The sequence below is a fragment of the Enhydra lutris genome, unplaced genomic scaffold, assembly GCF_002288905.1.
Source record: "Enhydra lutris kenyoni isolate GAN:26980312 unplaced genomic scaffold, ASM228890v2 scaffoldscaffold1, whole genome shotgun sequence".
Classification (NCBI taxonomy): Eukaryota; Metazoa; Chordata; class Mammalia; order Carnivora; family Mustelidae; genus Enhydra; species Enhydra lutris.
In genome coordinates this window covers 104185764-104209676 of record NW_019154085.1, presented here as the reverse complement: position 1 = coordinate 104209676, position 23913 = coordinate 104185764, and the positions used below count along the sequence as shown (strand labels likewise).

The following is a 23913-nucleotide window of genomic DNA, read 5'->3' as shown; positions in this document are numbered from 1 at the left end:
GATTTCCTCTTGTTGCATTTTCTATAATGCTATCTTATGAATATATTTCCATACTTATATGGAGCTACATCATTCATCATTTCAACAGCTGCAAAGTAGCATACAATTTATTTCACCAACTCTAATGAGGTACATTTTGGTCACCCCATTTTATTAGAAACAATATTACAATGAACATCCTTGTGTATCCTTTGTTTCCTAGTCCAACTTCTTCATTAGAGGAAACTGCTCAAAGTGGAATCAGTGGGTCAAAAGATATGTATTTGATTAAAAAAAACAGTAAATTTGTTTTTAGTAAAGTTATACATCACAGAGCTAAGAGAATTGACTAGGTCTATAAGATTACTAAGGCAAGAAACAATTTTTTGTACTCCTCTGTACCATTCTCCCACGCCAGGCAACTTCTTTCAACATTTTACCTACATCTTTTGTATCTACTTCGGTATCTCTAAATAACATCCTCAATTTGTTTTTCTTCAGGTTTTTCATTTTATTCTTATTTTTTAAAGATTTTATTTATCTCTTTGAGAGAGAAACAGAGAGAGAGCACAAGCAGGGGGAGAGAGAGAGGGAGAAGACGACTCCCTGCTCAGCCGGGAGCCCAGCACGGGGCTCGATCCCAGGACCTAGAGATCATGACCCAAGCCAAAGGCAGATGCTTAACCATCTGAGCCACCCAGGTGCCCCTTTAGTTTTCTATTTTAGACATTATCTACAGGTGAGAATTAGCGATCTTTAATCTTCTCATCTGTAGTCTGTCCCAAATACATATTTCCCATTAAGTATGTACTAATAAATAATTTTGACTATTTCCTCTATCTATGTCCCCATCCTTCACATGTAGAATAGGTTCAGGAGGCATTTTATACATCATATCCCTATCCTGTCCCCACTGCCCACAAGTGATTTGTTGAAAAGTGGACATCTGCTATGAGCTGGATCTGTGAAGGACTTACTTCCCAGGAGTCTGTAAAATTGGACTGAGGTTTAATCCCTCTAGGTGGCTGGGCTGGTAATATATGAATCTGGAAGTTACCATTAGCCCATCATATCAGCTGAGGAGAATAATGGTAGCTATACAATTTCTCTTTAGTAGAGATGCAGGGGTCACAATCATATGGTGGTGATGTTATAGGACTAACCTGAATCTGTTACTAAGAGCACTCTTTTTATTTAGACTGAATTTTATTTAGAGGAGCGAAGGAGATGAGGCTGATTCCCTATACAAATTGGTTTGCAGTGAGAGAGAAAAATGGAACATGCAAAGAACTAGAGATGAAATATCTAGAGTCCTGATGTTCATTTTAAAGTTTTGTTTTGTTTTGTTTTGTTTTTTTCCCCCCTAGAGATCTGATGGCAATCCTATCCTTGGGTTTTGTGAGAAAACTCTACAGCTATATGATTAGGTGTACGACTTTGTATTTATGCTTAAGCCAGGGATATCGTAGAGTACCCTGTTATTTGCAACCAACAAAGTCCTTAACAACCAGAACCAAAACTATGTATCATGATATCCCTGATCAGTCTTGACTGTGATCTTCAAACTAATTTTAAGGTTGCCGCGAAGCACCAAAGAAAGCATTAACTGGCCTTTTTCTCTCAGGGTGCTGGTTTATACCTGTCCTAGGACAGAGAGATAGGTAAATGATAAAACGTGCTGATTGCAAAGTCCTTGAAGACCATTTAGGTAAAGTAGGCAACAACATAAATGGGAATTTGAAAGCAGTATTTGCTACATATACAAGCAGTAAAGATAACACATCCACAATTAAGAGTTATCCTTATGATGAGCAGAAAGTTCTTGAGTGCTAAAGGTGAATGAAGGGTACAGAAGGGTTCATCATAATGGAAGTACCTAGACTTCCCTATACTTTTGTTTAAAATGTTTAATATAATATTTTTGTTTAATATGTTTCAGTGAAAAATTTAAAAACTGTTCTATAGGGAAAACACAGGTATCATTTCTATTTAAAGTAGATTTTTTAAACAAAAAATTTGCAAATAGACTGTAAACAATTTTAAATGAAAAAAAAAGCAAACAAAAAAGAAAAACAAATACTATACTGTCTACATTTTGCTATTTGAAGGAGTTATTTTGATAGAATCTTTTAAAACTTTAGAAACACTGAAAGTTATATATAGCTTCTTTACAAAAACAAGGGTTTTTAAAAAACTCCTATAGACTGGAAATAAAAACGAACTTCCCAGCAATTTAAGAGATTTAGCCAACATTTGATACTTGAGGAATTAAAAGAAATGATTAATTTATTCCTTTATTTAAACTAATAAAAATTAAATGAGTACATTTTCTTGAAAACAGGATTTACTTGCAAGATTTAGATAACTCACAGGTGTTCCTGGTGCTACTCGGGACACAATCACAGGCATCTTCTGATCATACCCTCCCTGAAAAACAGAACAAGTCAGATATCAGCCAAATATTACAAAATAAACACATCTTAATTTAAAAACCTGTACAATGTAAATTCTAGATTACCTTTACATTGAATCCAAACCTTCCATTTTCATCAGGTTTCATTCTGATTAGAACAAGATTATCTTGTGGAATACCACCATTAGGCTTAAAAAGACAAAAATAAATAACTTGTAATTTTGCCCATTTATAATCTCCCCTCAAAGATATACATGATGTATACTTTTTGTATGTTGATATTATCTGTAGTGTATAAAAATCACAATTTAAATTCCAATGTTAACTTAGCAAAGTAAATTTTGACTAATAACTTGCAGTTACACCAAGTAGATACAGTCTCCTTGCCCCTGCATGCTAGGCTAAGTTTAAGGAGAAACAGGCATTATGAATTAAGTTATTAACTGCAATATCTCTGGAACCTAACTCAAAGCTCTGCATACAATAAGTGTTCCTAAGTGTTACATGAATTCACATTCCTTCCTCTGCTTTTTAAAAAAGTTTTATTGGGAAATAATTCACATTCTTCCCTATAATCACTTCTAATTATATTACCTTCAAACTGTCTTTCTCCTTGCTCTAGACCCAGGCCCTCTTCCAAATTCAAAGATATTGCTACAGCAATTCTCTACTCTTCTACATTATCCATTTCCTCCATGCTTCAGAGAAATACTCTTACTTCTCCCCTCCCAAAACAAACAAACAAACAAACAAACAAAACCCCTTTTCTCTGGATTCTACCTCCTCATCTGTCTCCTTCCTCTTGCTATTAAAGTTCTTTAAAAGAGTTGGCCACATTTGCTATCTCTATTTCCCCTGATCCCAACCTCCCACAGTCATGTTTTTATCCTCAGTGCTCCATCAAAACTGTTCTAATTAAGGTCACCAAAGAGCTTCACATTGCTAAATCCAGAGTTCAACCATCAGCCCTCATCCTACTTGACTTGCTAGTAACACTTGACAAAACTGGTTATTCTCTCTGTGACTTTCTTCCCGTCAGCCAGTTAGCCAGTGGACTCGTTTTCTTCCTACCTTGCTGTCTGCATCCTCTCAGTCTCCTTTGCTGGTTTCTTCATCTCCCTAATGTTGACATTTTGAAGGGCCAAAGGCTCACTTTCTAGAACGTCTTTTATTTAGTCATCTGCACATACCACACTCCCTTGCTGTTGTCTTCCTGTCTTGTGGTTTTACATACTGTCTACAAGCCACCAAACCTCAATGTTTTAACTCTAGCTTGGACCACTCCTTCACCTCCAGAATCCTCTCTGTAAGTGGATTTCTAGTAGCCATCTCAAACTTGGCATGCCCCAAACCACGCTCCCGATAGTCCACCTATGCCTGCTCTACATACAGCAGCCTTCCACATCTTGGAAATTGGCAACTTCATCCTCCTAGTTGTTCGGGCCCAAAACTTTACTGTTATCTTTGATTCCTCTCCTTCTCCAGTACTCTACACACAATCCCCCAGCATATTATGTTAGCTCTGTTCTCAAACCACCCAGAATACAGCCATGTTGTCCTCCTTCCACTGCTGCCAGCCAGATCCAAATCACCTCACGTCCCTGGAATACTGTACTAGCTCACAACCAGTACCTTTACTTCTGCCCTGCTTTTGGTCTGTTTTCAAGACAAGAGCCAGACTGATTATTGTTACAACTTAAGGGACATCATGCTGCTTTTCTCCTCAAATGTGTCCAACCCTTTTTGCTTCCTATCTCAGATTAACTCAGGGATAAAAAAACAAAATCTTTAAAGGTTGTGGGGATTTGGCCCTCTCCTCTTTATTAGCTTATTTCGCTCTGGCCACACGGACTCCCTTGGTGTTCCCTGACCGTATCAGTCACACCCCTTCTTTTGTACCTCTATTCCCTCAGCTCACCTGCTCTTCCACTAGATAGCTCTATAACTCATCACTGAATTCATGCCTGGCTTCCACTATTTTAAGTTGTGGCACTCTACTCTTGAAATTCTCTGACCTCTTCTTGCTTTATTTTTCTCCTTAATCTAATATGCTATATATTTAAATGACTTACCTTGTTTACGGTTTGTCTCACCCTTATCCCCAGAATGTAAGTTCCTTGAAGGTAGAGTTTTTTGTTTTGTTTCCTCCCTATTTTATTCCAATATATTCCCACAGCCTATAATAATACATGGTATACAGCAGGTACTCAATAATTAATTTTTGCATGAATGGACAAATTAGACTGTAGATTATTTAACAGCAGGGACCATGTCTTATTTGTCTTTATATTCCACTATCCTCCAATATATAGATATATCCTCCAGTATATAGAAAAGACCTCAATGACTATGAACGAATTAATGATACATGAGAATCACCACAAAGATAATACCATAGCTGCTGTTCATTTTTGGAAGGATTCTCATCTTTTTTTGATGTTTGTGATGGTAGAGCAGTAAGTGTCGGAGAATAGAGCGGCTGCCTCTTGCTTTTCAAACTTTAGATACAAAAAGGCGATGAGAGCATGGTCACTGGAAGCTTTTAGTACTGCCAATGCCTGCTGTGGACCTCCAATCCCTGCACCTTATTTTATTCCCTGATGTCCCTATAAGTTTCCTGCAATACACCCATATTTGTCTGTTTTGATACTTCTTCATGAACACAGTGTATCCCTAAAATTTACTGGCAATCTCACCTTTGGTTTATTTACATCTACTTGAGAAAGCAATAAAAATTCATAAATCAGAGGATTCTAAAAGTTACCATTTAGTTGTGGTAAAAGCATATTCTCTAAGGGAAAAATACCAACATAATTCATAAATATATTTTACAGAACAGAGAGTAATCATATACTCCAGGGATCTGTACTCAATTTCAAAAAGTTGATGAAAACGATAGTCTCTGCATTCAGTGAATTATATAATAAAGTTAGTGGTATTTAATGCATTAGTAGCATTTGTTCTGAAATGTGTGTTTTGCAAGACTAAAATCAACATAAATTTGTCAAGAATGAACTTTTAGAACAACGATAAAAGGAAATCCCACAAATGGGTTATATCATGGCAAATTTCATGAGCAACATATGATGAAAAAGAGGAAGTACACTAATATAATTTACAGACAAAACATACCACAGTATAAATAATTTCACTTCCGATTAAAAAATTTCAAAGAAATGTGAGAATATCTGAAAGCTACTTACAGTAGATTTTTCAGGGGAAGATGGAACATCAAATGTTTCGTTAATATGGTTTTCTAGATCTTGTTGAGAATGTGAATAATTAATTTGGTTCCAGCTGTTTTTCTTTGATTGTTTGGGTGGTAAAGCTGGAGGCTGCCCATCTCCAGGGGTCTCCTGTGATCTGGACAGGAAAAAGGAAAAAAAAATGAGTATTTGGAAGCTGTCTTCTAGAACTGTTATTTTAAAAGCTAGGTTCAGGGCGCTTGGGTGGCTCATTTGGTTAAGCAGCTGTCCTGGGCTCCGGTCGTGGTCCTGGGAGCCCCACATGTGACACTGGCTTCCTACTCAACGGGGAACCCGCTTCTCCCTCTGCCCCACCCCCCGCTGCTTTTCCTGCTTGTACTCTCTCTGTCAAATAAATAATTATCTTTAAAAAAAAAAAAAAAAAAACCCAAAACCTAGGGTCAAAAACAAAACAAAATAAAATAAAAGCTAGAGTCAAGCAACTCTAATATTTACAATGTCTAGTAGGAGATAAGCTTTAAATACCATGTTTACAAGAGCTACCATTTAATGAAACCTTTCTTAACTTGCAAGTTTAAAATGTACATTGTCTAATTCCCTACCTTATCAAATCTGTAAACAATTCTACATAATAATCAAATACACTTTAAGGATATCACGATGAAGATATCTATTAATCTACTATAACAGTACACACACTTTTCCTAAACACTTTTTTAAAATAAAGTTATCAGTGGAGTCACATGGGTAGCCAGGGAAAAAGGCAGTCAAAGGGAAATCAGAATTGAGAGTTGAACTGTCCCACAGATAAAACACCTGGTACAATCTAGAGAACTTGTGATTGATCCACTTTACTTAGAAATAAAACACAAGGGACGCCTGGGCGGCTTGGTCAGTTAAGCGTCTTCCTTCGGCTCAGGTCATGATCCCAGGGTCCTGGGACTGAGTCCCGCACTGGGCTCCTTGCTCGGGGCGGGGGTGTCTGCTTCTCCCTTTGCCTGCCATTCCCCCTGCTTGTGTTCTCTCTTTCTCTGACAAATAATAAAATCTTAAGAAAAAAAGAAAAACACCATTCATGAAAGTAATGAACTGCAACAAAGATTAGAATCTGAATAAGAGTGCTGAGCTCACTAAGGAGATAAAACTGGACAAGACATTGTTGTAGTATGTAATTTAAAGAAACAAAATCCAATTAACATTAGGGAGCATAAGCCTCAATTTGTGATAGCAAGAATTGATAAAAAGAGCTAGGTAGGAGAAGCTTCAAGGAAAAAACAGTAGCTTTTTTTTTTTTTTTTTTTTTTTTAAAGATTTTATTTATTTATTTGTCAGAGAGAGAGAGGGAGAGCGAGCGAGCACAGGCAGACAGAATGGCAGGCAGAGGCAGAGGGAGAAGCAGGCTCCCTGACGAGCAAGGAGCCCGATGTGGGACTCGATCCCAGGACGCTGGGATCATGACCTGAGCCGAAGGCAGCTGCTTAACCAACTGAGCCACCCAGGCGTCCCAAAACAGTAGCTTTTTTAAGAACCAGCATAGTGTATGTAAAAATATTACTTGTGAGTTTTCCACAAAGGCCAGAAGGGGGAACCAGTGGCTCAGCTGGCATCCTAGGAAGCACACATGATCCATGGAGGTTGTGGGAGTGAGGAAAGTGAGGCAAGGAGAAATAGTTGGTAAGAGTAGTGACCATTTCTGAGGTTATTATTTACCTCTATGACGCCAGGAGGTCTTTGGGAAAATAAAATAATTACTGTCCCATTGCCCAAGATCTCAGAGAGCTGACAGCTGCTGTGTCAAGTTGCATGGCTGCTGCTGTATGATTCAGGCACGGATTTCATTCAGTTTCTGCTTTTTTGTTGAGGGAAAATAGTTGCCTAAGATACAAGCTGTAAGGTCCTGAGGAAGTGGAACTCCATTAGACTGTACTCTTGTTTAAAAATCATTCTCCAAAGACAACTATCATATGATCTCCCTGATATGAGGAAGTGGAGATGCAACATGGGGGGTTAAGGGGATAGGAGAAGAATAAATGAAACAAGATGGGATTGGGAGGGAGACAAACCATAAGTGACTCTTAATCTCACAAAAAACTGAGGGTTGCTGGGGGGAGGGGGGTTGGGAGAAGGGGGGTGGGGTTATGGACATTGGGGAGGGCATGTGCTATGGTGAGTGCTGTGAAGTGTGTAAACCTGGCGATTCACAGACCTGTACCCCTGGGGATAAAAATATATGTTTATAAAAAATAAAAAATTTTAAAAAACATCATTCTCCACCCTTTCGGGTTGACATTATTAGGCTTAGCCATATGACTTGCTCTGTCCAATGAAATGTGAGTAGAAGTGGTCACTTTTGAAAGGACACTTTAGGAAACAGCTCATGATTTATTGTGCTTTTCTTTTTCCTTGGCCATGAGACTAGTCAATGCCCCACACAAGAGTGTGGGTCTTGGAATGGACATGACATGGAGTATCATAGATGATCCATGATATACATATAATGTAAGAAAGAAATAACCTTTGTTGTTATGAGCTGCTATGACTTGGGGTAATTTGTCACCACAGCATAATTTATCCCAAGAAAATGGATACAGAAATTAGTGTCAGAGTGGCTCTTTGATACATATGCTCTCCCTAGGTAGAGAAGGTTGTGAAACTTACTTAGAGGCTCACCACTAAATATCTCGTAGATACAGGTAATGAAGCTAAAAATTTTATTAGTGCCAAGGAAGTCAGCCAGGTTTAATGGTTTAAATGTATGGTCCTCCAGAAATGCTCCTCTTGAGAGAAAATACAGCCATTCCAAATTTTCAAAATGTAAAATAAAATTTAATCATTAGGGGAGCCTGGGTGGCTCAGTTGTTGGGCATCTGCCTTCAGCTTGGGTCATGGTCCTGGAGTCCTGGGGTCAGGCTCCGTGTTGGGCTCTCTGCTCGGCAGGGGCCTGCTTCTCCCTCTCCCACTTCCCCTGCTTGTGTTCTCTCTCTCGCTGTGTCTCTCTCTGTCAAGTAATAAATAAAAATCTTAAAAAAAAAAAAACCCAAACTTAATCATTAAAAAAGTAGGTAAGCCGTAGTGCCCACTCAGTCTAACTTTCTACATAGAAGTCTTCAGGGAACAAAATGCTCTAAATTCTGAGAAGTCTGCAAGGACTGCATCAAAGAATATACCTTTTTTTTTTTTTTTTTTTTCTTCAGCAAGGCCTTCTTTGAGGTCTACCTTGATGGTCAGGGATCCAGGTACCAAGCCCAATAGTTTTTATTCTATTAGTTTCAACTGCCAAGAGCCCAAGCCTTTAAGATCCAATACATTCACGTGTTGCTAATCCAGGAAAATGTTCCCACAGATGAGAACAGGGACATGGACCTCAAATATGGCCTGCCGGAATGGATCAGGACACAAAGATGGATATCCTCTCACATAGCCTCATAGATGTGACATTTCTAAAAAGCAGTTGATCAAAAGCCTCTAAGACTTTACAAAAACCAGGATTCACCGGACTCCACATCTATCAATCAATAGGTCTCAATCCCTTGCTGAGGGTTAAGAATGACCAGGTGAATAGAAAGTTTTTTTTTCTAGTTTTGCATATAGCTGTCACACCCAGGAAACAGCCTCAAAACTGAAGATCTACAGGGCATAGTATAAGGTCGAGATCAGAAGGGAATGGAGTTAGAGCAACTTTATTCTTGGTCTAGTAAACAGCCTAATATATAACAATCCTAAAATATACAACAGGGACAAACTCAAGCCTGACTTGTAAGGAACATCTTAAGTGAGCCAAATCTGGTGGGTATGGGTATAACAGTGACAATGCTCAGTTACAAGATAGGGAAAGTACTGACATTATGGGACATTCTGCTAAAACCGATTAATTTAAATTACTGGCACTAAAGATTAGGCATATACAGTCAAAAAAGCTCCAGGAGTGATTTTATTATGCACTGCTAATTAGAGATCATTGTCCTGTAACACTGGTTGCATATTCATGGCTGGCAGGCGAATTTTGGCCAACATAATTTAGCCCATTATTTTTTCTTTATAAAATATGAGTTAATTGGCTACATTTAAAAACTTACATATGTATCTGGATTTCCAGAATGGAAAATCTGGAAGCTCTGGAAAAAATGAAACTGCATTATCACTGGTCAAAGCCAAGAATGAGCTGTTGCCTTTAGATGGGCCATGGGCATCCCAGTCTACATAAATCCCACCCAGGGTTACTTGTGAGATTCCAGTAGGTATTTGAGTTGAACCTCTCCTTTAAACATTCACAGTCCACAGGAAAACACAGAAAGGAAGAGAGCCAAGCACACAGGCTTGAGTTGGGATTTAAGCCAAGTTCTAAAGAAAAGGTGAGAGAATGCAGCATGCACAGCAAGGATTAGTCAAGACAGAACACAGGGACAGAACACAGGAAAGAACACTGTAATTTCAGACTTCAGGAAAAGGGCTATCTGCTTTCTCTCATTGTTTTAAGTAACTTTGGTGTTAGAATAACTTCTCAGAGCCTGATGGTCAGGCTCTCCAGATGTCAGACTGTTGCAGAGGAATAGACTGGTCTGGGAGCTTTTACAAACTAATTATGTGCTTTCCCAGTAATCCCAGTAACTATTTGCCCTTTTTATGTCTCCATGTCCCATAACCAAAGTCCATCTATATCTATCTATCTACTTGCGTCTCTAACCAATACACTCTATCAAAGTAATCAAGGATGTCAGCACAGAATCCTGAAATACTTATTTTTTAAAAAAAGATTTTATTTACTTAATTGACAAAGATCACAAGTAGGCAGAGAGACAGGCAGAGAGAGAGAGAGAGAGAGAGAGGGAAGCAGGCTCCCTGCTGAGCAGAGATGCAGGGCTTGATTGCAGGACCCGGAGATCACGACCCGAGCTGAAGGCAGAGGCTTAAACCCACCGAGCCACCCAGGTGCCCCCTGAAATTCTTATTTTGAACAAAGGTCATCAATTACATTTTAAGACATATTCCAAGTGTATTAATTCAATTGATCATAACAAATAACTTCCTACTTCGTATCTAATGTAGAGATCATAAGTATAGTTAATTTATTACTTACTCAATTACCTAGGAAGATGACTTTCATAGGTAAACCATGAATTATAAATTAAAATCCATTTAAAGTAATTTCATACAATAGACCAATTCTAAAAAAAAATACCGTTTCTAGGCAAAAGTAAAACAAAAAATCCCCACAATTGCTAATTATATAAGAATAAAGAGATATCATATACTTTGGAAGAACAACCAGGCAGCATAGTGGAACACAGCCACATCAGAAATAATTCCCCTGGAAAAAAAAAAAAAAAAAGAAAGAATTCCTCTGAGAGAAGGGACCTATGACTTAAAGAGAAAGCCAGCATCTATCAGATAGTTCAGACAGGACTAGGAAGATAGGAACCAAAGAAAAAAGTGGGCATCAGAGCTCTGGCTGACATCTCACAAGTGGAGGTAATCCTTTGGCTCTGAAGATGGGAGCGAGAAAAGGAAAAAGACGGGAGCTAGAAAAGATCTGTTACAAGGAGGGTATAGAAAGAAGTATAACCATAAATGGATTATTTTGTTACTTATAAAAAAGAAAAAGTGGCAAGGTAAGCCTTGCAAATTGTAAATAAAAGAAAATAAACAATGCTGAAGATTCAACTGTATATACATACCACTCACAGAAGCATAAAAAGTTTATTCTAATTTAAGACTAGAAAACAAACAAAATCCATATTCTTGGTACAAGCTAATACAAACTTGCCAGGACTGGTGGCTCATTTTAAGATTCTAATGTTCTAAGATGCATACCAGGAGCTCATGTCTCATTCAACTATAGTCCCTAGTGCTATCCAAGTTCTCACTGGGCAGTAACCCTACTATACTTTACTTATACCATGTAAGATGCAGATAAAATTCTGATTCAGAATTCAGGCTTACTGACATGTTGGCTAATTTATAGTGACAATCACAGTATTTCAAAGTAAACACCACTGAAACTGATTATTAATTAATGCTCAAGGCAATTTAAACAGTGCATATAAACTCTCAGGGATACGATAAATATGAGAATAGAATTGAAAATGTCATAGTATCAGTAGGAATCTATTTCAGAATCAAGGTCCCAGACCTGAGATACTTGGTTTCAACCAAACTCCAAGTCCCTGACCTTAGCTCCCAAAAGTGAGTACTGGAGACATGTGCCAGAGGTGCACAGCAGGTTAGGTATACTGCAGCTACAGTAGTCCAGTGACCTATGTAATTAGTCTTGTTACCACAAGTACAGTGTCAAATACAGTGTGCCCCCTGAGTCCCCAGGGCCCAATCATCTCTGCCCATAATACCTCCTTCGGTTCTTTTATTTCCTTGTCCTCGAATGGTCTGGTATTTGCAGAATACATAATACAGATGACCCTTGAACAACACGGTTTGAGCTGCACCAATTCACATACACAAGGATTTTTTACACTACAGTACTGTAAATTTTGTTAACACTTTTTTCTCTAGCTTACTTTATTGTAAGAATATAGTATATATTACATGTAACATATAAAATATGTGTCAATCAACTCTATATATTCTCAGTAAGGCTTCTGGCCAATAACAGGTTATTAGCAGTTAAGTTTCTGGGGAGTCAAAAGTTATATATGAATTTTCAACTATATAGGGGTTGGTGTCCCTAATCCCCATGTTTTTCAAGGGTCAAATATATGTTGCTAGACTTGATCAAGGTTGGCATGGGAATTGGGTTAAGCTGAGTGAAGACATAAAGTTTTCAGTGGTAGTACCTCAGAGGAGCAAAGTGAAGGCAAACCTTGACAGACTAAGTGAAAGGAATTGATGAAGTGAGGCCAAAGCTGCAGTGACTCATGAGAAAAGACTAGAAAGGGACGGTCCAGGCAAAAATGGTTTAGGGAAATGGATTTGATACTTAAGGATTATGAAATCTGTAAAGAATCTCTTGTGATTAGGTCTAAGGATAAAGCTAAGAATTTGGAGAATTCCTCATTGTATTCAAGCAGACATCCATATTTCAAACATGTAGAAAGATAAATGGCTGATAATATTCTTAAAGGCTGCCAATATATCCCCCCAAACTAACTAGAATTATACATTATAGTTAACATCTACTAAGCACTTTTTCTCTGCTTAACTATTATACATCTAATTTACTGTTCAAAGCAACCCTATGGGGTAGATAATCTCATTCTGTTTTTTTACAGGTGAGGAAATTGAGGCTTACAAAGATAAAATGACTCACCCAAGGTCACATAATTAGAACCCGTGGAACCAAGTCTTAAACCCAGCCTGAATCCAGAGCTTTGCTCTGAACATGATGCTATAGTTACACTTTAAACAAAACAACTATAAAAGGCAGGAGCAAAGTTATTTTAAATCAGAGGTTTCCAAACTTTATGTAGCAGTAGACTCTTCTCCAAATAAAACGCTTCTCAGAAGCCCATATATAAGATACACAAAAGCTAAGTAGCCCTCCTGACAGTATCTGAGGCCTCGACAGAATTTACCAGAGCACACCCAGAACAGGACGACCTTCTGTCATGCCATTTGGTCTTAAGTGGTAACACTGCTCTGTATTTTAAGTGCTAATAAAAACGACTTATATTTAAATGGAGAGAATGCAAGATCAGAAGAGATCTGTGCTTTAATAACAAGCATTTTTACGTTAATTGAGAACATATTTCTAACTCAATGGTTTTAATATACTTAAAACCAATAATTTGCCTAAAATGATGTGGGGGGAGAGGTTTGAATGGGACTGAAGTTTAAAACATGTTGTTCACAATTTACCCACATGAAAAATTTTGTGGGCAAATTACTACCTATGTTAACTTTTTGACATTAAGAAAGGAGATGGGGAGATGGGAATATACTTCTAAGAGTATTCCAATGCCCAACTCTCATATTGCTATTTTTCAATACAAATAACTTGCTTATCTTCAACTTTGACATTTTAAGAAAAGTGAAGAGCAAACAATGAAAATATTAAAATGCACCTTGTTGCCAGCAGAGCAATATACTGTAACATAGCAGCAAAAGATTTGTTAAAACTGTCAATGAAGCCAGGTAGGCAAAAACTTCGATTTATTTGAGTCCAGTCAGCGTTAAATTTCCTCATGAATTCTTCAACAGCAGCAGTGAAAGCAGCTTATTCTGCAGTCAAAGCAGCCCTCTGCTGCTGTCTTTAACAACTCATATGAAAATAAATAAAATCTTAACCACCCAACTAACATGCTTTGTGATGATTTTGTAGAAATGTCCAAGCTTCCCTGCTACATATTAATGAGAGTATATTAACATTTGTGCTGTGAATTTACTAAAATAAACACCTGTTAAGTATTTTCAAATTAATTGAGGGTTATTGTTTTTCTCAGAAAATCACAAACTGAAACAGTCTAATTTTCTGTGAAACATTTAAAGGAAGGAAATGGTAGGCTCTCGTCTCAATCACCCCTGCCTAAAAATGGTAACTTTATACTAAGCAGTATAAACAACCTTCTATTTGTTTCCATAATAAACATACCCATGAGTTAGCAGTGTTTTCACCTTGTGAAGCAGGTGACCTTACCCAGTGACTGAAGTCTGGACCTAGGTTTCACCTCAAAGGCCCTGTACTCACTCAAAAAACAGGGAATGGTGAGATGATCTCAAGATTTCTTTCAATACATGTTGAAATGCTCTGAGCTTCATCCAACACATTGTCCAGATACTTTCCACATTTGGCCAAAACTAAAACCTATGGATTCCAAGTTGTAAAATATTTTCTCTGGATTACAAATATCAGCCAGCAAAGCAACCAACCAACCAACTGATCAATCAATCAAAAGAGCCTTGTCTAAGACACAAAGTTCTGCTGGTTGGCTCAGGTAGGGAAGACTTGAATTTCAGTTCTGTAAATTGGGACAAGTGCTGTTAAGTGTGGTTTTCTCATCTACAAAATGGGGATTACATGTCTTCCCTATTTCATTGAGTTGTCTTAAACAGTGAGATAATTTCTGAATCTCATCATAAGCAACTAAGTTATTTGTTTACCATTAAGCTTATCTTTTCAGACCTCTCTCATTATTCTTAAGGTGAAAACTGGCTGAATTTTAAATGCAGTATTAAGAGATTCAAAACTGAATACAAACACATTAGCCTCATAAAATACATGTCTGATGAGAAAGGTCCAAGCATTTGAAATTCTTGTGGATCAGGATGGGGAAGCAAGATAATGCCAATCTGTTCTGAACTTGTACCTCCATTTAAAGTCAGGAAGCCAGAACAAAGGTTTTTATGATTGATGAACCTATAAAATGTACACATGGAGATACTCAATCGTATGTGTATGTATACGTGTATGTGTGTCTGTATGAAAAGGGCTCTTCAAAAAATGGACTGAGATAATTCTGTTAGGTCCTGGGGGTTATACTGTTTTATTCTGCAGTAAGATGGCTTTTGAGATTCCTCTATATGCTTTATTTCTATGTGCAGAAAGTATATAATTTTTAAATTTAATCAATTAACATCTCAATCATGTGCTTAGTTACTATACTTTTTAAAGTTTCAGAATTAGAAAATTCATGATTTATTAAAAATCAAAATATACAATGATAATTTTTAAGGTAATCAAAAATTAGGGATGCCTGGGTGGCTCAGTCGGTTAAATGTCTGCCTCTGGCTCAGATCATGATCCCAGGGTTCTGGGACAGAGTCCCACTTGCAGCTCCTTGCTCAGTGGGGAGCCTGCTCCTCCCTCTGTCTGCCACCCTGATTGCGAGTGCACAAGTGCTCTGACAAATAAATACATCTTTAAAAGAGAAATTAAATTTCTACCAGCCTTGCCTCCTGTCAACTCATTTCCCACATGTGTCACTGTGTAATGTGTATCTGTCCTATTCCTTCATTCTTTTTACTATACACACACACAATCAAAATGTTTTACCAAGGTATGTTACTAAGATTAAAACTCCGCTTGTCTTAATAGCTTAGCCAGTCTTCCTTGGCTGGCCCTATAGTGAGGACAACCACACCTCCTCTATATCTCGTCATGTGTTCTGAAGCTCCTATACCTACCTGCTTTGCTAATCAGTCCATCTACTCTTCCACCATCACTCTCAAACCCCTTCTTTCTTCAGCCCTGATCACAGTCACTACATCCTACACCCCTTCCCTCTTCTCAAAAATTAATCTTTTTACTTCTCTATGTGCCTTATAAGGAATTTTACTTTTTCCCCCTAATTCTCACACTGTTTTTACTTACATATGGACTAACTGCATTATATAAACAAATAAATCAAATCAAGATACTGCATGTTATTGTGAAGGTAAGCATGTTGTACATTATACTGATGGGGTATAAATACTGAATTATGAAGTTGAATTTATATACCAGTATGTAATATGAAATAGGAATGAATTCTAAAAAAGATGCGTGCATATTCTCTACAAATTATTTCAGTATGATTGTCATCTTACTTAGTTCTCTTACTTAGTCATCTTACTTAGTTCTCCTTTGCTACTTAATTTTTCCCACATTGTCTATTCATTCTTATGGTGAATGAAAAATATTAAGAAAACTCTACCTTTAATATTTCACTGCCTGACCATAGTGCTACATTATCTGCAGAAAATAAAGGTTTAAGAACATACTAAGTCAACAAAATAGTAAGAGGGTTTTTGGGCGGGGGGGATGAGGGGAATACAAAGAACTCTCAAGAACAAATAAGCACATCTGCAAATACACAAAAATTTTAAAACACTGCATAAATAAATGTTTGTATGTTAGGTATTCCCTAACTTCCCAGATTATTTCAAATGAAACAATCTGGGGCATTATTATTTATAAGAAGGAAGCTAAATGAAAAACGTCTTACGGTGATGATTCCAGAACAATGCTATTAGCTTGGGTTGAAGATGGAGATCTGTGATTCACAAATACTTCACTTGGGGAAGTGTGAACCACATGGTCTACCAAATGACCAACTGAAGATGGTCGTAACCGGGTTCCCTCTTGTGTGAATGCAGAATTTCGACTATATAAAGAGAAAGAAAAATTGAGTGAAAATGTGCTTTAATTCAACTTTTTCTAGTTTCTTACTTATATGATTACATTAGAAAGTGGGTATATGTTTTAACACTAACCACACTGACTAAGCAAAATCTCTGACAAAGATAGTATGATGTAAACAGAAATAATACCACATAGGAAGTCTAGGATCTCAAATAAAGTCAGTGATCGACCACAAGGGTTTTACCTGTTCCATCTATTATGGCTACCAACCTTAATGTCTAAAGGCTTTAGTCACTACAACTTAGTGTCTTAATCAGCATTTACACCTCATTTCATTGCACTGTTTTACTGCCTCTTCTTCTTCTTAAACATTCATTTCTTTTAGAGAGAGAGAGAGAATGAGAAAGAGAGCGCACTGACAGCGGAGGGGCAGAGGGAAAGAATCTTAAGCAGACCCCCTGCAGAGTGCGGAGCCTGATGCAGGGCTTGATCTTACAACTCCAGGATCATGACCTGGGCCAAAATCAAGAATCAGACACCCAACTGACTGAACCACCCAGGTGCCCCTCTTCTTCTTTTAAAAAAAAAAAAAAAAAAAAAAAAATGTATTGAAGGTTTGCAGTAACTGCATGGAGCAAGTCTATTGGGTGTCATTTCTTCAACAGCATTTGTTCACTTCGTGTCTCTGTCACATTTTGGTCATTCTTCCATTATTTCAGACTTCATTGTTTTTGTTGAAGTAATCTGTGATCAGTGATTATGACTCACTGAAAGCTTAGATGATGGTTAACGTTTTTTAGTAATAAATTGTTTTTAATTAAAGTATACACACTGATTTTTCACATTGCCATTGCACATTTAATGGAATACAGTTGAGTGTAAATATAACTTTTGTATGTTCTAAGAAACAAAAAGATTCAGTGACTTGCTTCATTGCAGTGGTCTGGAACCAAACCTGCAGTATCTCCAAGGTATGCCTTTATAAAATAAAGGGAGAGAATAAATAAATCAGATATATCTCTGCAGATATATCTCTGGTCTGTGTTCTTTTTTAAATCCTTACAGAAGTTTTTTATTTATGGGACTTTTTAAGATCCCAAAAATAAGTAACATATTTCTATCCTCATAAGTGACAGTCACATGAATTTTAATTTTCATTACTATTCTTAATTATGACATTTGAATGCTTATTATGTGCTAGGCAATGTTCTAAGCATTTTACACATATCACTTCATTTAATCCTTGTAAAAATACTACAAGAAAGACAGTTATTATAATTTGTAGATGAGGAAAATGGGACAAAGAGATTAATTAACTTACTCAAAGTTCAAACTTTCAGTGATTCCAGGGTCCATGTGCTTAACCATCACACTAAAGTGTCTCTTCAGAATTGAAAAAAAAACCTTTTCAGATCATATCTAAAATTGTTTCATTATCTAGGAAGTTTAATCAGAGCTACTGCTAATTAATTAACTCACTCATCTTTCCTCTGTGTTCTGTAATTTGCTCTAATTATTTAGTGGTAACTAGTAACAAATGGAGAAATGGTTGGCTGGAAAATGGACCAAAAAAGATGGTTCTGGATTTTCTTCAAATAGTTGATTAGCCTCTGAATATATGCAGTATTTTATAAAGAAAGGAGATTTAGCAATCTGCAACTGGTAAGAGAAGAACTTGTGAGTCTACCTTTTTTAGCAGCTTAGCTGCTAGGAAAACACAAAGGTATGAGGTAACGTTCTCTAACCAAACTTTACTTTTGTTATGGTAAAAGTTTATTCTTGGGCTGAAAAACACCCACTGGTGACACAAATTTTAGAATTTAGTATGGGGTGGGTGGGTCAGCTGGCTGGGTGTCCAACTCCTGATCTCAGCTTAGGCTGTGATCTCAGGGTCAGTCATGGGATCAAGCCTCACATCAGGCTCTGTGCTTAACACTGAGTCTACTTATCCCTCTCCTTCTGCTTCTCCCCTTGCTTGTGTTCTCTAAAATAAATAAATAAAATCTTTTTTAAAAAGTAGAATATAGTACACATTTATTGGATATTAATGTGTTTAAAATATTTCCAAAGTTAGACAACTTCAAATATTATATTCCATACCAAAACTCAAATATTTTGCATTCCAACCTTTTGGGTGAACAAATTCTACAAATACACTGACATAATATTTATCATTATGTAATTACATACATATATTACACATAATACATTTATTAATTCATTATAAAATTAACATCTTAGCCAGTACAAGTTGATTATCTTATTATCTATACCAACACATACAGTTTTTGTTAGAAATACTAGAATGAAGTATACAAACAGTAACTGGTGAATAATACGAGTTTCTTAGCGCAGATATGGCTAAGCTTGTGGGAACTTATGTTGGAAACCCATTTTCCAGACCAAAAGTGGTGGAACAGTTGGGATAGGAGGTTAGGTAAGATGACCACATTCATTTCACATTTTCAAACAATATATACTTCCCTAGGAATTCTGGAGAGCCACATGAAAAAGGATTTCATCAGTAACAAACACACTTCCAGATTTTAATTCTACTAATAGATCTTGATTTATTGGGTAGAGACCCATACTCTACAGGAAAGTGAACATCCATGTTCAAATGTTCTACTCCCTCATTGGATGAGACTTTTCCATGCCACTTATGCAGTAAGCTGCAGGCTATGAGGAAATAATGCTCTAAAGCAACAAAAATCATATTTGACTAAGATATTTGAATGTAAAGATTTACATATTTTGATCTTCAGGCAAGTCTACAGTTAAGTCTGTACTTACTGATTAGGAGTTCCAGGTGGAGATCGTGATGGAAGGCTCTGTGTTTCTAACCTGTCATCAGATATTGAATTTCTGCTTACTACTTCCCAATCCATTAATTTCCGTGCCAAGGGCTTACTTGGGGATCTGCAGAAATAATTTGATATGTAAAAATTTTTATATTTATACCCCCAACTATAAACCAAATCTTAGAATTTGTCTTGAAGATCATATTCTAGATGAGTAAATATAGTTTACTTAAAGGAAATTTAATGCATTTAGTGGCTGTTTACACCATAATTTCCTAAGAAATTAAATCTGCTTTGTATGAATAAGGAAGGAAAGACATGCCAAGAGTATAAGAGAGAACAGAGAAAAGAAGAAAGGAAAAAAGCAAAGGAGTAGTTGGCTACCAAGTTATCTCAGATAGCAATACTATAAATATTGCCTACTCCAGAGTTTCAGAAACTTTAGGTCATCTTGTGATGTATTAAACAACTGCTAGCATATTATCTCCTATATATCCTTAAATCTACACCCTGATCCTCTACCTTAAAAACAGAGGACAGGGTGAAAATTATATAATCATGTATATTACAATTTTTTACATATTATATATAGTCGTAAGCTAGTAGATTGTTTTCTTTTTTAAAAAAACATTTAGAAGGTTAACATTCTGTTTTGTGGTAGGGAGTAGAAGACTATGTTTTATTACCTATTTATATATTGTCAGCTACCACAGTGATAAAGATGAGAACTAAGTAATCTTTTCAGAAAAGATATGGACCTCTGCAGAGTATAAAAAAATATTCAAATTCCGATAGTGGCCAAAATTCATGGAAAATGTATGACATCTACTTTTTGACATGCAGAGTTAATATGAAGGTTGATATAAGGAATTGTGTGGCTTACATAAAAACACGAAATAAATCATCTTGTAAGCTGATAGTTTTATATTTCATTAATAAATTCACTGAAGCACATAGAAATAGACTGGACTAAAAAAGCACAGTAACACTTACCAAGAATACTCACTAAAATTTGTAGACATAGTTGGAAACATTAAAATACTAAGTAGAGCATACTAGTTTTTGACCTTCCACGAGACAAAGCATGTATTTATGCCTAAATATCTAAATTTACCAGTATAGCGTATGACCCTAGATCCTTTCCTACCTCCTACATTTTATTATTTATGAGTATCTAAATTTTCAGTGCAATGTTTCAGTCTATTAATTTTATTAAACCACAAGTATCTTAAATTACTTATAAATCCAAACCACACAAGTGCCCCATCATTTTGGGTATTCATTGCCAAAACCTTTTACAGTTTGGCCGAATGACATCTCCTTTATTTAAGAACATATAACGTTTCCTAAAAGAGCTGTAATGCTATTGATTCAAAGAAAAAAAAAGGCACTGGCTCAGATTTCATTTTTCATGAGTTCCTACTTAAAGACAATCAGGACACCATTTAGCCCAACATCCTAATATTGCTGTGCAACCTCATATTCCTTTAGTCATAAAATGGAAAAAAAAGTGTAGTATTTCATGCATTTAATTTTTAAACTGAAGATTACTAAAAGAAACCTTAGCATTTACTGCTCTTCTATTAGCCAATTATTGAAGATAATAAGCTATTCATTCTCATATATTAGACTACTAAATGTAAACTGTTGGAGTTCATAATCATAGGTAGATTAACTACTTTCATTTTTGAAGAGAGGGAAAAAGTCTAGTTATACTCACCCAGTATAGAGCATCAGAACACTTTACTGTTGTTAATAAACTAAACATGGTTAGAAATGTTCTGCATCTAAAACTAAATTTCAAGTCTTTCATTAACAGCTTTAACCTCAGAGACCCACCCACTCAAGCTTGCTGTCTATGTTTCCTGTTGAATGTGGAAATTTCAGAGAAAAAAATACCACACTTCATCAGTGTGTTTGCACTGTGGTAAATATATTTTCTGACCATGGCACTTTATTTTTCTGTTGCATGTGAACATTCTTTTGCTTTCTTCTTAGATTTTATATGACAACTGAAGAAGTGTGAAAGCAATTCAAAGAGTAGATATACTGGGGAAAAAATAAAGTAACTTATTTATTATTGCTGAGAAAACAACCTTACATGGAAACTTTAAGGAGAAATCTTTCTATCTACACACCACCAATTAAAATTCTAAGAAGGACAAGAACTCTAGAATTGTCCAATAATTTAACAGAATAACTTAACGACTGCTAAAACCATGAGAGTATTTTGGTAGATATGCATCAGGTCATCACAATAAGATTGTGATATATTATAAAAACAACCCCAGAGAAGCTTTAACCCACTGAGCCACCGAGGTGCCCCTGAGAAGCTTAAGTCTTTTGGAAACTGCAAGATTATTAAAACAGTACCATTAAATACAACTTTATCCCTGATGACTTTTTTTAAAAAAAGATTTTATTTATTTACTTGATAGAGAGATCACAAGTAGGCAGAGAGGCAGGCAGAGAGAGAGGAGGAAGCAGGGTCCCCATTGAGCAGAGCCTGAAGCGGGGCTCGATCCCAGAACCCTGAGATCATGACCTGGGCCGAAGGCAGAGGCTTAACCCACTGAGCCACCCAGGAGGCCCCCTGCTGATGACTTCTTATTCAAAGGCAGATTCACGAAATTCCATATTAAAAAAGAACTGGGACAGTTACTTGAGGCTTCTCATATTGGAATTTTAGCCTACTATTCATCAAGTAATGCATACTTGTTTTATAAAATAACCTACTGTGGGATGCCTGGGTGGCTCAGTTGGTTAAGCGGCCGCCTTCGGCTCAGGTCATGATCCCAGCATCCTGGGATCAAGTCCCACATCGGGCTCCTTGCTCAGCAGGGAGCCTGCTTCTCCCTCTGCCACTCTGTCTGCCTGTGCTCACTCTCTCTCTCTCTTTGACAAATAAATAAACAAAATCTTAAAAAATAAAATAAAATAAAATAACCTATTGAACAGTTTCTCATTTTAATAATGCATATACAAAATGAAGAATTAAGATGCAGGTATAATTGTGCATATTTCTCAAGGTCACATATGATCAAAATATCAAAACACTAAAACTTATATAAAGTAAGTCGCATGTGATATTAACATTAATAAATACATCTATAATTTGGTGTTAATATTAGGATGTCATTCTATAGTGGAACAAATTACCAAATCATGTTTTACTATTTTTATAAATATTAAGAAAAAAATGTAAGCTTGTTAGAAAAAGGAGAAAAAAATCTGTTATTAGGTGCATTTTTAACAAAAAATAATCAGAAATGTATTGACTTTGATTTTAACAAGTCTGAAAGAAATGATGCAAATAAAGTGTAGTATTAAGAACCTGAATATCTTTTATATTAAAACAAAAAAGTTGAGGAAGTAATTACTTCATTCTTGAGAAATTTCAAGGAAAAGAATTTCAAAAACATTTTCTGTACATTTTAACTTCCTATGGGTGCTTAGGACTTTCTAACTGGAAATAAGGGTATCTAAGACTGTAAGAGGGAAGGTTCTGAAAATTTCAGTAGCCATGTCTATTAGGGTACACATCTCTGTTTTTACTTTCTTCTTTGCTCCCTTCCCTAATAACCAATTTAACCAAATAACCATTAATAGGACGCTACGATTTATATTTAATAGAGAAGTGATTTATTTTAGATTATTTTAGATTTAGAAGTGATTTATTTCATAAATCTAAAAAACAAGGCATAACAATACATCAAATTCAGATTTTTAAACAAATGTTGAGACAATTTACATCATTCAAATTCAAGTAAATTTATCACAGCAAAATGCTACATAGCCCTGACCAGCTAAATCCTTCATCGCATTTTCACTGACAGTCTTCCTCTTGGGTAGATTATTCATAGATAAATGAGGATGAAGATAAGCCAGGAATGAAGAAACATAATGCAGGTAAATTTCATTATTCAAACACATAAAAATCATGGTTGAATAATCTTTTGTTTCAAACGTCCTTACTCCAAGGAAATTAAAATTGCACTATTATTTATCTTCACAAGCATTCCAGTGCTGGCAAGGAGTCAGATAGGTTTAGCAATGACTGCAACTCCAGAGGCAGGAAAGTGACAGGTTAAAAGGAAGAATCATTAAGTTAAATCTACAGTTTAGGATAAAAGGATTTACCTGTTTAAAGATTTACCCTCATAAATGACTAGATTTTTTCAACATAAAAGAGAGTGCCTATGACACATTAAGTGATAAAAATAAGCAATAAAAAGTGTGAAATAATTTTTAAATGAAATAAATATATATATACACGCATATATTTCCGTGAGGATATACATGGCAAAATCTTGAACAGTAAGTACCAATTGGGGGGAGGGGCGAGGGCGAGAAAGAATTTTAAGCAGGCTCCACATCTAGCACAGAGTCCAAAGTGGGGCTCCATCTCAGGTCCCTGAAATCATTACCTGAGATGAAATCAAGAGCCAGACACTTAGCCAACTGAGCCACCCAGGCACCAACCCCCCCCCACAATTTTTAAAA

The 23913-nt window shown here is 36.4% G+C and overlaps 1 protein-coding gene across 1 annotated transcript in view; it reads right to left on the bottom strand.

Moving 5' to 3' along the window:
- The window catches only part of LOC111159262 (protein tyrosine phosphatase, non-receptor type 4), a 214884-nt gene that overhangs the window by 32401 nt on the left and 158570 nt on the right, over positions 1-23913 (bottom strand). The window contains exons 14-18 of the mRNA XM_022521712.1: positions 19403-19528; positions 16473-16631; positions 5596-5755; positions 2498-2581; positions 2350-2406 (exon numbers count right to left, since the gene is read on the bottom strand). Coding sequence (XP_022377420.1) covers positions 2350-2406; positions 2498-2581; positions 5596-5755; positions 16473-16631; positions 19403-19528 — 586 coding nt within the window. The remainder of the gene's footprint in view (positions 1-2349; positions 2407-2497; positions 2582-5595; positions 5756-16472; positions 16632-19402; positions 19529-23913) is intronic.